Consider the following 18,084-nt stretch of genomic DNA (forward strand, 5'->3'; position numbering starts at 1 on the left):
TTTAAGGAAAGAGAGAACTTTGGCGTTTCTTTTTTTTTTTTTTTTTTTTTTTTGTTATTGAGATTGATATTTTCGAGTGTCTTTGATCTCAAATTTGGAGCGTGGTGCTTTGTATTTTGATTTCATAATTGTAATTTGGCAGCTGCAAACGTCTCACGTGTCATTGGATCAGATTTAAAAATTATTATAAATTATTATAATGGTGGTATTATTTTGTCAGTCAAAAAAGGGAATTTAAATAATATGGTTTATTTACAATAATAGTCAGAGCAAAATTCATAATTAGATGAATCTGTGGAATACAGCTATAGTTATTTCCTTTCGTCTATTATTGAATTTCAATTAACTACTATTCTTCCAGAAGAACGATTATGGACTAGGTTTTAAGAATGATGTCCATATTTTTGAAAATTCGATGACAGTGTGTTTCACAAAGATTTGATTAACATTCTTCAGCTCACATCATTCGAATAAAATTTCTCAAATAAATAGTCACAGTTTTGTGCTTTTGTAAGTATGTAGTGATACATAACAATATTAAATACTGAGTTAATGATTCTTATACTATGTCAATAAATAATAAAAGATTAGATTAATACGTTATAGGTACAATAATAAAAAATATATCTATAACTGGAATTGAAGTTGATTTTATTGTTTTAATATATAACAAGAAATAAGTAGATTAAAATTTATTTTCAATATTTTATATCATAACATTATAAAAATTGGAAAAATTTTCACACGAAGACTGAAATATACACGTATGTAGATAAAGTGGTGAAATCTTATTAAAATACACAAAATTTACATATTATTTGATATACGTACAGAAATTTACTCTTATTATAAAATAGATAGATAAGAAAGACAAACAGATAAATATAATAAGGCAGAAAATTTGCTTTATTTTCAATTTATAGATATTACGAGTGATATTATATCCATAATGTACGTCACAAAAATATACTATAATGCTGGAATTAGCCTTTAGCTTTCATTAGCCTTTAGATTTCAACTTCACTGTAAAATCACTCGAGCTTGCTCGTTAGTAATTCACAAGCAGATTTCGCTCTAAGAACTTAATAAGCTGCTCTCTTAGGGATAAATATAACAGCGAATAAAAATATTTCTATCTCGTGAAACGTGCTGAGATGTTTCTCTTTGTGCTCTCTCATTGTTTTAAATGTCGCTTCGAATTCTTTTTGAGGGATTAGCTTGCAAGTATAGAGATATTGGGAGCACATTATTTCTTTCAACTTTTCTCTTTCTTCGGAAGGCTTGAGAGAATAAAAAATATCTCAAAGCGATTAGTATGTTCCTAACATTTATTCTAGATCTGTGATATTTGTACATTCTTTATTTATTATGATTGTTCAACTTGTTAGAAGTGTATAATTTTTCTATTTGTAGGAAAGTATATTTAAGAAAGAGTTGAAATATTATTTATTAATCTTGAACAATGTATTTGCCACGAAATATATTTTTAATCAAATAAATTGAATTTTATAAGAATTAGTTTTTATGCAAACAGTTCTTTTTGGAGGAAGTCTTCGAAAAAGTTTCGAATGTTACTAATACACAATGCTATTCCTTAATTTAATTTTAATATTTTTTTTAAATTGATTTTGTACATAAAAATTGTATATTTATATATTTTACTGTTTTTCTTAACAAAGAAGTTTTCTTTTAACAAAGAAGAGAACAGAATCCTGAATTATTCCGACTAGAATAATACTCAAGTTTGGCTAATCCTTTGGAATTCACAAGTTTTCGCAAGAGATTTACTTTTCAAAAAGGGAAATTACTGAGAAAATTAAATTATACAAGATAAACGAGAAGGAAACTGGCAGAAATTTTAGTTTCAGGAAAATTAAAATATTCGAAAAATTCATTTCTGTTTACAGTAAATTTTTTTTAAATTTTCCTTTATTTTTCTCCATTATATATTATGCATAAATTCCCAGGGAGCTTATCGAATTAATCTTCTGGATGACTTTAATGGTTCATTTGCGCGAACTCGATACACGAACTTTTAGATTATTATTCACTTGAACGAGCACGAAACGCTCTTCAACTTCCCTTCCTTTGGAGAAGGTTGAAAGTTAAAGTCGTCGTTTAGAATAAATAAAGTAAAGAAACCAAGAGAGAAAAAAAACGCCAAACATCTAAATTTTTTGCTCTCCTTCGTGGTCATTTTTAGAAATTCTGCGACCGATTAGCTATATTAGTTAAGTATTTAAACTATTTTTTCCAAATTTTGCGCTTGAATCATCGATAGTTTCTTTCTATTTATATATTTGTGTTTTCCCAAAGAAATTCTACCAAACACTCTGCAATTGAAATAATATTATTTCAATAAGACTTTCTCACGATAAAACAAGGAACGAAGTTAAAAACTTATATGTCCCCTATTGAAATACATTAATTATCTTCTTCTTGCTAAAAAAAAAAAAAAAAAAAACCTAGAAAAGAAAAATAGAAAACAGTAAATAATCGGTAAGATATCGACAATAAAAAAAACCTTTTTCTACTAAAATATAAATCAATAGTCTTGTTCTTGCCAAAAAAAAAGACGCTGTAAAACTAATTGAAACAAATTATCGGTAAAATATCGACAATTAAAAAAAAAAAAAAAATGAAATCGCGACAACAGAAATACAAGAAAAATCACCGCGGACGAGGTTGACGGCGATAATTAATGATGTGATATGAACACGTTAGTGCGGATGAGGGTTTCGACGGGACGTACCAAACAAACGTGGTGGTCACGCATAACGGCAGTTGCCTGTACGTTCCTCCGGGCATCTTCAAGAGCACTTGCAAGATAGACATCACTTGGTTCCCCTTTGACGACCAACACTGTGACATGAAGTTCGGATCCTGGACCTACGACGGCAACCAGGTACACTACTGTCTCCACTAAACACTAAACACGCTCAGAGTACACACAAAGCACCAAGAGAAAAGTCTCTCTACTCGTCCCGAATTCTTCGAGTGGCGCGTCGAACGCGCCCGCTTCCTTGGACAATACGAGCCGTGGCTTCGAAATTTTGTCGTTCATCGACCTCCAACGCGTTTTCCCCAGACATCTTCGAAACGTTCCCGTGGAGAGAAACGACGGTTTTCTATGATTCCGTGGATTTTTATTTCCTGCACAGGCCGAGTAGAATAGATAACCGAACAATGAGAGTTTATTCGAGATGCCGGATTAAGATTTTTATTTGAGATTTGCTTGGAAATTGATTCGAACATTGAACGAAATTTACTACGTTTCGACATCATTTATTGAATCATTATAGTTATAATTCTTTAATCACTGTGTAATAATTACTATCATTTTAATCTACGAAATTTGGTTGATATTCAGCTATTTAGTTATTTGAAGTTGAGTTTGTGATAAAACGTGTGCGAAAATTTTTATTCCTCGATGTTTCTTAATAATTCTAATAGAATTACTGCATATCGTATTATATACATAATATTCCGTTTTTAGATATAAATTATATACATTAATGTATGTTAAATTATATTCCGAAACAACATTATTATTATATTATTGTATTATTGTACGGTATCATTTAGAAATATTAAAATTTCAGAATTCTAATTCCAATATTACAATTCCGAAATCTGACATTACGTTAAATTGAAATTCTAGCGTCGCGAATATTCTAATCTATCACATCACACATTACAAAACGTTACATCAAATCGCAGAGTCGAAGGAAAGTATCAAATTTGAAAAATTTTCCAATTATCGCTGTCGAACCATCATTCAAACGTGCAGTCACTCCACTGAACGGAAGAAGGTTCGATGAGTCAGCGAAAGAAACAAAGATCGTCGCGTATTGTCAACATCGACGTCGGTGTGTACTCCCGAAGAACGACATAGTGATTCGTAATTTGGCGGGCACTCGGTGTAACGAATCGACAATGGCGGCGATGACCTATCCGAACGTTCTTCTGTCTTGAGTAAAGTCTCGTTTATCGCGCGAGTCGGTCGTCTCTCGACGATTCTCTCCACGGTGGCGATCCGTTAGTGGGGGGACGCGAAAATGGAGGGGGCCCCGGTGACAACGACACCGACGAATCTCGATCGCCACTATATCCCCAAGGTCCCCTGGTCCACCTTACTCCCCCGCCAGCGGCGTCCTCGCGAAAGAAACTGATCCTCTTGATCCTACGCCCATGGACTGCCTCCCGAGGCTTCTTTGTCCGACACAAGAACTCAAGTGCAACACAATAGCAAACGCTCCATAGATAGCCGTTCATTCTCACGCTTCGTAGCTTCAGCTCGGATCTTTATATATAATAATACATAGGTATATGATATTATATGATGCGATATTATATTATTTTTATATATAGATATATATATATATATACACATTATATTCTTTACGTGTATATGATACATGTGATACACGCACATGCGCCAACGTACGTGAAATATCGAGAAGTGTGGGTGGGGGAGGGAAGAAAGGGTGGCCAAGGGAAAAAAAGGCGCTCGTGAGATAATGGACAAGGGATACGCGATGTCCTCTCTCGCTGTTCTTACTCGTTCTCCCTTCTCTTTTTTTTTGTCTTTGCGATTGAGAAGGAATTTCGTTGACTGGGATGGACATGTTCACACGCAACAGATTTAAATTTCCCTGGGTAAGAGGTTGTACTATTGTGTTTAGGTTTTTGTTTTAGCGTTTTTAAAAAATAGTATTTTATGTATGGAAATGGAGATATTTGAAAATACGTGTAGCGTGTTCTTATTGGGTCGTATTAATGCGTTTCGTGTCGAATATTACGGGAGAGATATAATTTTTCTTTTTATATGACACATGTGATTTAAAGCAATTGATCTTGATATTACCAGTGGTGAATTGAAACTTTATTTGTTGATGCAGTTACGAGGCAGGGAAGCTGTAAGAAAAGCATTAAAATAAAAGTATTTCTTCTTAAATATTTTCTATCTAAATATAATCTTAAATATTTAATATTCTTGAATATTTGAAATTGTTTTTAACATATGAGTTTCTAAAGTTAACTTGAAGTTTCATCGAATAAAAAGTGTATATATCGAATAAAGTGTAGGACTAAGTTGACCAGTTGGTGATAACGAGTCTTATTATAGTATAATATTAAATGTTCCTTTTTTATACTTAACTCGAAATCAACTTCAAATCGAAAGAAATTTATATTATTCAAAAGACTGTTTTCGATCCAAATGGAAAGATAGAAGAAAAGAAAAAATCAAATTTTTCATCTAAGATTTCTTTTTCGAGAAATTCAAGTTTGTCGAACAATTGATTATTATAATATACTATTTGGCTAATTTTTGTAATTGGAAATAATTTTAATTTCATTATTTGATTGCCGAAGAATTCCGGATTGGGCAAGAGTAAATAATTAACAAAATGTAATAATTAACAAAATAAATAATTTAATAAAATGTTACTCGGCAGCATTATTAATTTTGCACAGCGTGAAAGTACAATATTTAAAATTATCAATGCGTAAAATCCCCATATTTTTTATACTGTATTCACGTAATACGGATTTGCATAAATATCTGTAATCTGCTTACAATGAGACTCGCTAAAATCTAACATTACAAAAATTAATTATCGAATGAATTATTATTTATTATTAATTAAAATACGTTGATATTAATTGTTAAATCAATTCAATTCTCGACTCATTTTGTCATAATGTTCCCCATAAAGGTGAAAGATCAATCAATAAATAATTTAATCAATAAAAGTTCTTACTAATCTTTGCCTAATAGTAAATTCGTGATAATAATAATTTATATTCTTCTCAAGGATGAAATTAATTATTATTATCATGTATACAGTGAAATTCTAACTTATATTCTATATTTGGCACTATTTTATATTGCTAAGCAGATTGCTAAAACCATTCGCCTTAACTTAAAGAATTAAAGACAATTTTGTATTTTACGCTAAAACTCGCTTGATATTTTATTTACCATTTCATTCAACTAAAAGCTTCGCTCTGATTAATCGGTATCCCACCGTAGATCAATGGAAAATAAATGATCGATCAGGATTCAGACCTTTAAGCTATTATAGTTCGAATATGTTTCATCGTCAATCAAAGAGCGTCTAATACTATCGATTACTGTTTCCATCAATAATTGTAAGATTATTTATTTACTCTTTATACAACCGGCGTGTTTTAGAATTAATAAATCATTTAGAACTTTCAATGCATCGATGATTTTCCACAAAACGCGATAATCTGTTTTGGAGAATGAGTAGAAAATTATATTCTGATTTGACAGATTCCATGTACTTTTGATACGTATATTCAAAATGATTTTCGTCCTGCATTCTGCAAAATTACTGATTTTATTAAAAATTGGATCGAAATAAAAATGATATTTTGTTTCGTGATTAAATGATCGCCGAAAAGAAAGAAATGAACGACGAATGACATTAAAAAATTAGTATCAAGAACGTACCAAGCGAAGATGTTTTACTTTCGAGAAAATTAAATTCAAAAGTTCAGCAGCTGCGAGGCGATTTTTAAACATTTGAAGTTAAAAATCTACTTTCTTGAGAACAAAGTCTTAAAAGAAGAAATGTTGTTCTTTCCCTTTGGCTTATTTTTACATGTACAACGTATAAACAAAAAGTTCCTTGGAAAACTTCCGTGAAAACTGCTTTTTCTTTTTTTTTTTTCTTTTTTCGTAATTTTCATCCTTGAAATAGTCTACGATAACGTGCACATTTACTCCAGAAGTGGCAAACTCGAAAAACGTGATTTTAGTCATCGTTATGAAAATTCCATCTTATTTACAATTTGAATTATGTATGCTCTTCCTGATTTATGTAATACAGTGTTACATTTTATAAACAGATTTTATCATAAATTTTCCCTTGATTATCATCGCGAAATAAATGTGTATTACCTTGATTTATGCTGTTTCCTTAATTGAGAAAATAATATTTAATTTTGTTCAAAACCATCGATAATTTACAAAATTTCACGACATTTTAGTTCTCTGATGAAAAATTGAAGTGCACATATTTCAAAGAAAAGCATCATATTATTATTACGTGATTTTGAACAGTGTGAAAATAAAATTGACAAATGAATAGGTACAGTGATGAGCAAAACTGAATAAACATAAGGGTTTTTAACATTAATGATATTTTATCCAGTGTTTGCACGTAGAATACGAAAAAGGAAAAAATATATACCATTTTGTGGAATATTTTGGCTTTCCAAAGTAAATTTTATGACCTTTTTATCGACCATTATTGTGGTGAATATAAATTATTTTCACACAGTTTTTAAATGAAAAATTGTCAATACTTCAAACTGTGTTAAAAAGAATCATATCACAATCTACTTAGTTTAATTTTAAAAGCTTCTATTTTCACTATCGTGAATTTGTTTTTTTTTTCTTCTCTTTCTAAAATATTTTAACAGCATGTAAAAAACAGAAAACTATTTTCTCTAAAAAGAAAAATTGTAAAAACACCGAAAGATTTTATTTATGACTGAATTCATCACAATGTTGAAGATTGAAGTTTCCCATTTGCAGCAATTCTTTAGAACTTGCCGTACGATTCCCCCCCCCCCCCCCCCCCCCCCATCATTTCATGGAACTTTGAACAACGAAACCGTGAAAACCGTGAAACGTTAATCTCAATTTTTTCAAAAACGCTTCGTTTTTTTTTTTTTTTTTAACAAACCCCGTCGAACAAATTAGCGTCGAAATGATTGAAAACACGATCATTTCCAGCTAGATTTTTCTTGTTGGCAACGTCGGTAGCGGTGGTCTACTGCCGGAATAATTACATTCGTTAGGTGGACCGCGTGTATTATTTAATGCCGAAATTTGTCGTCGTGCTTGGTCGAACGCGAGCCGGTGGAGAGAGATGGCGCGCGCGCGGTTTATCGTTAATTGTATTCCACTCTCAGGGCTCTGGTTACCGCGAACGCGCGCCAGAGCATCGCCGGCCGTCGGCGAATCGGAACTCGTCGCGTTCAATTATTTCCGAATCGCAGCTAACTTGAGGTAATCGTCATTAACCGGGAACGATCGGCCCGGCTGTTATTGACGCGTTGCCGCCTCGATCGTTAATTGGCTGCCATAATTGGAGGGGGCTGTAAGACGCTCGCCTCATTATCGTGCCAGAGCCAGATAATTGATTGATCGTTCCGTCTTATTGGACGTGTAACGATGTTGCTGATGAAATTAAGCCTTTCTGCTCCGTTCTCGGGAATTTTTTGTTGATCTCTCTCGTGTTGTTGTATCTCATTGTGTCCATTATAGGTGATACGTTCAGTCGTTGATTTGTCATTGTTGCTCATCGATATAATATCACCCTAAGATACTGAGAAATTTAAACAACTTTACAATTGGGTTTTTAACTGAAAAAGAGTGGATTATTATTTGTTTGTACAGCTAATATATGTACGTGTTACACGTGAAGAAATTAAATATACGTGTTCATGAATCTATGGATCTTTATATAATACATGGTACTTTTTATGGGTTTTATGGTACATTTTGAAATTTCATTGACACTGCAATGACACATGACTATTGTGATTATATTGGTAAAATTTGAGTCAAGTCTGAAATTATTAGATATTTAATTGCAAAATATTTAATACGTTTTCTAAAAGCACTTAAATATTCACTTATAAGTATTATAATTAATTAAATACTAAATACTAAATTTAGTCACCAAAATTAAACATTAAATTCAATGTTATCACTTATTATACGATTTTTGACACTGTGTATTAATTTTTTATTAAATATGTGTTTCAAACAGTTATAAATATTTTCTAAATAGTTTCTATATACATTTTTGGATTGACAGTATACAGTATAATGATGACAATCGTATGAGCGCGTACTTAATTAATACTAACTGCACGTAGCTTTAATCGAAATTTTCTTGTTTCTGGCAATTGCAAAAAGACACGAAAATTCTTGTATTTATTATATTGTATCTAAATACACATAATTGAATGAATTTCCGTACTAGAAATTTTAAAGATTAAGATCGATATTTGTCTATCAAACCATATATGTATGTACACGTATTTTACATGCAAATGAAATAGGGATCTCTAATATTCAATCATTTACGTTAGGCTGTGGGAGAGTAATCTGTGAGTGAAGTACGAAGATTGACGATTATTGATTGGCATCGTGTTATTGTGATAATGTAGTATGATCTAACAATCTCAGCAAGATCATAGATTCATCTGCATTGCAGAATGTTTAATTTCTCTACCAAATTGAAGAGTATAATCCAGTAAGGAAAAAATGATAAGAAAATGTTACACTATACTATAATATACTAAAAAATAAATATACTATACTGTACTATGCTGTGCTATACTATACTCTTTGGATTATACTGTACTATAATATACTATATTATATTATACTCTTTACTTATACTATACTATGCTATGCTGTGCTATACTATACTCTTTGGATTATACTGTACTATAGAGAATATACTATATTATACTACATTCTTTGGACTATACTGTACTATAATATACTATATTATACTCTACTCTTTGGATTATACTATACTATAATATACTATATTATACTATACTCTTTACTTATACTATACTATACTATGCTATGCTGTGCTATACTATAATCTTTGGATTATACTGTACTATAGAGAATATACTATATTATACTACATTCTTTGGACTATACTGTACTATAATATACTATATTATACTATACTCTTTGGACTATACTATACTATTATATATATATATAAAACTCTATAGCATAATATACTATATAAAAAACAAATATATATAAAAAGTTACATTTTAAATAAGAAACTGTATCTTTCTCCATTAAAGATTGCAAATGAAAAAAAGAAACCGAACTGTCGGAACGATCTAACCTAATGTTATCTGGCTCATGGCGACACGGATGGGTGAAACGATTGACAAGAAATTGAATGTGCCGCGGCATAATTTATTTATACGCCAGTGTGACAGCGTTATCCGGCACATGGCGTAGAAATTTTCTTCCGCGAGTAGATTCTAGATATTCCGTGTACAGAATATACGACGTTCGAACGTAGCAGATTCCAGCCGACGGGACGCCGACGTTAAATCTCGTTAAACGCGCTCTGTCTGGCTGTATCCGAATTTCGGAGAAGTTGAGATAATCGCCGTTAATGGAACGACGTCTGCATGTTGCGTCACGTGCATTCCATCGTTAATTACGGTACTTTCGCTCGAGATTCGAAGGATACCCGTTAATTTCTGCTCCATTTTACTTACGAACTTGGCGCACGCCTTACGAAGACATATACGTCTCTCTCCTACGTTTCTACACGGGTGTGGCGTTTCTTAACGCTTTCTACAATTTCTTTTCCATTTCAATAATCGCAAGTTTTATAATTACGGGTGCCAATATTGGACATTTCGTAGAATGCGTATCGATTAATGTGAATGTACCGTGGATAAAGAGTTTTGATGCTTGTTAGAATTTTCTACAATTTCTTTTCCTTTTTGTGATGTCAAATGTTTTAATTATCGGTTCGTTGGGTATTTCGTAGAATATGTATCGATTCATGTGAATAAATTGTAGATAAAGATTTCTAACGATTGTTAGAAATTATAGAAACAACTATCTAACAACTTGTAGGTTTTTCTAAAAATTTATAGTTTTCTACAATTTCCTTTCCTTTTTATAACCACAAATTTTGTATATTTTATAATTATTAGTTCGTTGGGTGTTTTGTAGAACGTGTATCAAAAGTGAATAAGTTACAGATAAAGGTTTCTAATGATTAATGGTTTATAATTCTCTACAATTTCTCTTCCTTTTTATAATTACAAATTTCATAATTGGTTCGTTCGGTACTTCGTAGAATGTGTATCAAATGTGAATAAATTATAAATAAAGATATGTTAGGGTTTACAATTTTCTATAATTTCTTTTCTTTTCTATAATTTCGAATTTTACAATTATCGATTCGTTGCATATTTCGTAGAGTATATGTTAATCAATATGACTAAATTGTACATTCTCTACTAAATTGTGAGATATCTGACGTTCGTTAAAACTTAATTTAACATTCGTAAACTACAAACTTTCTCCTAATATTCGTCTAATTGTATATTTACCTGATGCAACAATAATAATCTCAGTGATTATGTTTTTTCATTTCATTATGAATAAAATTTCGTATTCGCAAATTAGAAATTGTTTCCCAATAATAGAGCAGTGTTCATCTAATTGTCTATTACTTTCTCTCAATTTCTATATTTCAGTTTCAGATTCAGGTAATTTATATTTATATAGCTTTCTTCTTTCAATCAACTTTCTCTCAAAAAAAATTTTATTTATCAGAAGAAAAGTCAACAAGAAATTTTCCTAAATAACTGATGGTATTTGTCCAATTTTTACCCTCTTTTGTTGTTCCTTTACAACGACAGTCTCGTTAGCGAAATAGAAAAATTATTCATTTTAACGGTAATTTAGATCAATCGAATTTCTCGCGAATCGGTCGAAAACACCGGACGAATAAACAATACCACGAAGTGACTAGCGCGTCATAAAGTTCGGTAATCACTGCAAACAGGGAAAGAACGGACTGGCCGACGATGATGACACACGGGAAACGGAAACGACCGGTGCAGAGCATAAAGGCCGAGCGATTTATTGTTTGGATCAGTGCTTCGACGTGCGTTCGTTGAAAAAAAGTGTCCGAGTTATTTGATTTAAAGTCACGGGAAATTCATGGCTTTTAGTTTCACGCGGACGAGGTTTTTAATTAAAGGATTCCCTGAACACCTAATTTCTCTTCGATAAGAAAAAGAAGATAAGAAATAATAGTTTAATAATAATTTATAATTTTTGTACGTATGACATTTTAGATATTCTCTTTGTGTTAAAATCGAGAGATCGATTGATTGATCGACGTTGTTAATATTGATGATATTATCGAGTTCATTTCGTTTATTTTGATTGTCCATAAATGATGGATTGATCGATACATCCTTTAGGTTAAAAAACAGATCAGTTTCAGATTCAGGTAATTTATATTTATATAGCTTTCGTTTGAACGATTTGTTCAACTTTTAAGTTATCCCGTCGACTAATATGAATTTGACGTATATTAATTTGAATTAATTCAGTTTTATATATTAATATATGTATATGTATAATTTTATTTATCTTTTATGTTGTGTCATGTAAAGACTTATTTGTTTAAAAGTAAGTAAAGAAATTTATATATGAACAATTATTTAGAGTGAAGAAAATTATAATCACAGTGTATTCTCAATTACAGTTAACCTGTAACAATTTCTGATAAACACTATTCATTAATAATAAAATAATAATGATTTAATGATATTTAATGATTTTTAATTTATGTCTCATCAATATAAACACGAGAAATAGATTTAAAACGTTCGTTTAAACTGTTTGAGCTGTCGTCAACATCTGTTCAAAACAATTAATAACACATCAAGTTTGTTGCCTTTTTGTTTCTTCTATACGTGTAAAAAAAATATTTAAGTTTTTTGAGAATCGTTTCGATAAGTTCCTTATTTCGAATGATTTATGTTTGTTCAGTTGATGCAACATTTTGTGTTCCGATTTTCTTCAGCTTGTTTATCTACGTTTAAAAAATGATAAATTATAAAATCGTATTGAAAATTACAGACAATGGATTAAATGTCACTATCTGCTGCGTTAAGTAACGTTATAAATGAAGTGCTGAATTTTATGCCTGGAAAATGCAGCATTTACTGTGATATCTCGTGTGTTTGATTAATGGTTTACTTTAACTACTTACATCTCCTTCGGACTTGTGCATTTAGGTATTTGAGTAATATGTGTATAAACGTATATAATGTATACGTTGATACTCAAACTTCATATTACGCTATTATATTTAATAATGAGATTTTCTCCCTAACGATTTAATTTAACGTTACATTAATAAATAATTATTAAATAATGCATTCAAGTTTTATATTATATTCAATTATATATTCAATTATATAATTATTTCTTATTAATTATTTACAACAATTTATTTTAATATTATACAAATTTATTAAATTATTTATATAATGTATTCAATATTCAAATTTCACATTTTACTGTATTTAATCACTCTCGTTTCTTTCTTTTATATTAACGGTTACTTATCATTTCTTACTAATTATTTGCAATAATTCAATGTTACATATTATATAACGTGGTCAAACTTCAAATTTTATTATACTTAATAATTAAATAGTTATTTAATGATTAACAATTATCTTTCGTTTCAATATTAACAATTATCTCTTCGATGTTCATCTCTGGTAGTACGCCAAAGAGTGGAGGAACCATAACTTTGAGAAATAGCTGATAAATGCTTCGTTCTTGCAAATATTATTCATTTGTTAAATCCACCCGTTTAATGCAATTTATGAAACGTGTCGTCACGAGAGTAACACCGAGTCAATAGCGTTAATTAAAATTCAATGCCCGCGTCCGAGAGATTTAAATTCGCGTACGTTTCGTCCGCGATAAAGAATTGGTTTTCGTAAATGCGTGTGAAATTTATGCAGATTCATTTGATAAATTTGTTTACCGATGGCTGGCTGGACGCATTGTCGGTCGACATATCGAGCACTCGTTTGCTACGGGGACACAAGATACCGGCAAATATTTGCTAGATGACGAAACTAAAAATACAACGTAAACACGAGCGATCAAACGAATGGAGTAGGTGTCCGACAAGTTTGCCGATACGGTGAAGTTTCTAATTAGAGCGGATGTATTATAGATCTTCCACGACAGAAAGTTTATACTGTTTGTGAAAGAGAAACAAGTAACAAAAATAAATTTAATATCGAGATAAATTTTGCATATAATAGTGAGTCTGTATAAACATCTCTCTGGAAACAGTATTTATTTTTAATATCTTAGTAAACACGCTGTTTAGCAAGTTTTTCTCGATTTTGGTAGTTTCACTGTATTTTTAGAAAGCTTCGCGAAATGAAAAAAGAAGAATAAATAAATAAAAAAAATTTTTAATTTCACGCTTTTTCAAAAAGACGACAAAAACTGTATTATTTTTTCAATCTCTCTGGCGGAATTCTTGTTTTAATAATAAACTGAAAATTTTTTTTCTATAAAAAAAAAAAAAAACTGTAGTGAAATTGGAAAAGGAGAGAAGGAACTAAACTAATATTAAAAATATATTTATGAAGAGTTGGGAATTCATGACGTTATATTTATTTAAACTTCGTAAGATAATTCTCGAAATAAATTCTCTAATTAGCTATAATGAAATAAAAATGCTCTTGATCTTGTAAGTATTCAAATAAGAAGACTGAATTTAAATTTGAATATTATAACTATAAAATTGAACCTGCTGTTATTAATTATGAGATTATAGTATCTGTAACATAGTCTGATATTTATAATTTTAAAGTTAGTTATAACTATAAAATTGATAAATATAAGATAGAAATTAATTAAACAGTATTGGTTGTAAGATACTATATCATTTCTAGATTGCACATCTTTTTGCAATTTCATACTTTTATAAATATAATTGAAAAGAGGGCGCTTATAAAAATTTGTTTCTTGCCACTATTAAATATTATCACTCTATTTTTGATATTTCATACATTCTTAGCATTTTTTCATCCATAATTTTAATTTAGTTTAATAAATTCAAAAATTTATAAAACTTGTAGTTTATCTCTTTCTAATAGCGTAAGTTATGACAGTGTATATAATTTGATTATAAATCAGGATTTCCAGAATCATGACTCTGATAATAATTCATCGTTAATACAAATATTAATATTATGCAGAAATATTGATATTGATAACTTGTAACAAGTATGAACGAACTCTTAGCAATATGTAGTGCGCTAATTTTTAACGAATATTATAAAAAGGTGTTGTCATTTTACGAACTCACATTGAGACAATTTAAAGACTTTAGTCAGCTTTCCTGCCTCGAGATACGATAGAATATTTAAAATCTGTACTGTAAAAGCGTCAGTAATTTCAGTTAAAAGTTAAAACCACTGGTAAATATAAGAATGCACTATTTTTGTCCGCGAAAAAAGTAAACGAAATGTGATAAAATTTCTTTCTTCGAAGTTTCATTGTCGAAGAAAATCGAGTTCTTTTGTCGTTGCTCGTAGTCCGAATTGAAAATTCATAATGAAATGAGACGTTCGTTTCTTCAGCGATTTACTTACCTGGCTTTTATATTGTACCAAGCGCGTTATGTATGCAAACGTTTGTACAGTTGAACACACATTTATGCGAAAACGTTTCTACACTCGATCTTCTTACAAATCGAGCACTGAAAGAAGAATTGCTCTATAGACATTTTCAATTTATTTTTTACAATTATCATTCCTGTGGCTATGTCCACAGTTGAATACAATAAGTCACAGAGGTTTACACGCATCTGTTCAAGGAATTTTAAACAATTTATAGGCACAAATTTATTTACTACAGTTGTGCAAATTGTGAAGGAATGATTGAAAAACATAAAAGAAAAATCAGAAGCCCATTGATGACAATGTTTGTATTATTATTATAATTTTGTTCCTATACTTTAAATATAAGTTCTAATTTTATTATTATAATCTTATTCTTGTACTTTGAATATAAATTTTATTCCTGTTGCTTTACTATACATGGATATGTTACGAATTTACAATTTATTTATATACTGTTCCAAATAAACGTAAAAAAAACGTGATCGGTATTTTAAAAACTGATCTGAAATTTTAATTAACAAATGAGGATTCAAACAATGTTGGAAACTTTCCTTTTTCTGTCTTAAATACTTATTTGTAATTTGACAAGCTCACGTAGATTTCTGTGATTGATTGTACCATACAGTTTTTAGGTTTAATTATAGTAAATCCGCGTTATCGGAAAGGGCAATTCTTAGGGATGACAATTCATCCTTTTACAATTCTAATAACTTTTCACAGCGACGCGAATATTATTGTTCGTGGAAGAAGCTCGAATTCTTTGCTTCTCATAGTTTTCAACCGGCGAGAGAGGATTATCGATTGTGAACAGCGGTAAAAAAAAAAAAGGAAAAAAAGAACGAGAAGAGATGAAAGCGGAGTTGGGGATATTTCATGGTTCTCCCCCGTTCCACCCACTTTTCGACGGTTTCACGATTGGCCGGAATATAAATTTCAATGATGTGCACTCGTTTAAGCGTGAAAGGTCTGCTTAAAAGCGATGTTTAGCGACATCATAAGCGTTCTCGACGATTTGTTACGCCTGCGTGTCGACACGATGCTTCCATGCATAATTAGTCTCTTCGAAATAACTTCATTCTCTGATTAATCCCACTTCTCTCTGAAAATTCTAAATTCCTCACCGATTTGTGCTCGTTGTTCTCGAACGATTCCTTCGGAATCCTAAATTCATCCAGTGATTCAACTCTATCGAAACACCTAATTGGCGATACATCTGTAAGGCCGTGTCTTCATTTCATTTTCATACTAACCAAAAAAAAAAAAAAAAGAAAAAATTACCGGAGGAACTGTGTGTCATTCTATGCTCAATTATATCGCGAGATCATTCATATCAGAGTATAAACTCTGTAAACTCTGTGCTAATAGAGCGTAGAGGAAACGGGGAAACGCGCGTGGCACGCGTGCTCTGCAAATCGATCGCACGAGAGAGGACAAAGGGCGCACGCATAACAAATCGGCGAACGCAGCCTCGGCACACGAATTGGCTCTGAATGTGTTGAACATTATACGTGTTCCTGGTGTCGTCATTATCCCCTCGAACGGGCGAGGGGCGCTACGATGGGCTGATGTCGCTTGCCGGTGTTTCTTGCTTTCACGGGCTTGTAACCACGGATTATATATCGAGCGAGCTTTCACTATATCATATATATATATATATATAAACATACAGATATTATGTACAATATATATATATACGATATATATACAAGTACGACCATGTGCGAGAAACGAACTTACAGACAAATACGGAAAGAGAAAAAAAGGTGAAAAGAAAAGAGAAAAACGCGAGGGGAAAAAAAAAAGATGACGAGAAAAGGAGCAAGCGAAGGAAGATATAGTGACCCACCCTCTGCCCAACCCCCCTCGGGAATATACGATACATATATGTACTACTTGCCCCCTACCAACACCTCCCTCAGAACCTCTCCACCGGTGGAGATGGATAAAAGAAAAGAAAAAAAAAAAAAAATATAGAAAACCAACACAGATAGAGCGGACGTAGGGGAACAGGATGACCGAGTACACAATGACCCAGAATATACAGATTATACATGTCTCACACACAGATACATCGACGAGTCAAAGCAGGGACCACGTGATTATGTCTGAGCTGGAAATTGCGATTTTTCGCATGGAACACATATCCACGTCGCTCTACTATCGACTCCGCAACCGATCATTTCTCGACGATCCCTCTCACGCGAAAAGAAACAACAAAAAAAAAAAAAACACACACACATAATCTCCTCCTCTCGACCCACTCCTCCGCTACTACCACCCCACGTCAGATCTCTCTGCTGTCTGCTTTCGAACTGTCTCTTACTTCTTCTCCCCTCCCGTCATATTCTGACTTTCGAGTTCCATTTTTCTTTTTTCCTTCTTGTTTGATTTGGTTTGGTTTGGTTTGGTTTGGTTCGTCGCTGCTTCTTCGCGATAGCGACTCTGACGCGAGTCCGACGCAACGCATGCCTTGCGCGGTCACGTGTTCACAGCCGCGTGCATGATAACGAGAACCGAGCTGCTGCTTTCAAGACGGGAGGAAGGTGAGCCTCCTCATAGTTTGCGATTGGTTTCCTATCCGAGCGGAAAAGTAGACGAGAGACGAGCGGAAGGCGTTGAATCTCGTAGTAAGTTTGAAGTTTTAGAGCTTTGCCAATGAGTAATGAGTAGGGGATCGTACGTGTTATGAGAGAAGCATGTCGTACGATGCCTTGGCGCGTCTGCGTCTGTACTCGATACTTTGTCCACCCCTTTGTAGATTGTTTTGCGCTGTTTCAGTTTTTTTTTTTTTTTTTT

General features: G+C 31.9%; 1 protein-coding gene across 4 annotated transcripts in view; it reads left to right on the plus strand.

Moving 5' to 3' along the window:
- The window catches only part of LOC122528189 (neuronal acetylcholine receptor subunit alpha-7), a 286,103-nt gene that overhangs the window by 26,527 nt on the left and 241,492 nt on the right, over positions 1-18,084 (plus strand). For all 4 annotated transcript variants that reach the window (XM_043653059.1, XM_043653067.1, XM_043653076.1 and 1 more), the window contains exon 2: positions 2,725-2,905. In XM_043653059.1, the coding sequence (XP_043508994.1) occupies positions 2,725-2,905 (181 nt within the window). The remainder of the gene's footprint in view (positions 1-2,724; positions 2,906-18,084) is intronic.

The sequence above is a fragment of the Frieseomelitta varia genome, unplaced genomic scaffold (genome assembly GCF_011392965.1).
Source record: "Frieseomelitta varia isolate USP_RPSP 00005682 unplaced genomic scaffold, Fvar_1.2 scaffold_1030, whole genome shotgun sequence".
NCBI classification, from domain to species: domain Eukaryota; kingdom Metazoa; phylum Arthropoda; class Insecta; order Hymenoptera; family Apidae; genus Frieseomelitta; species Frieseomelitta varia.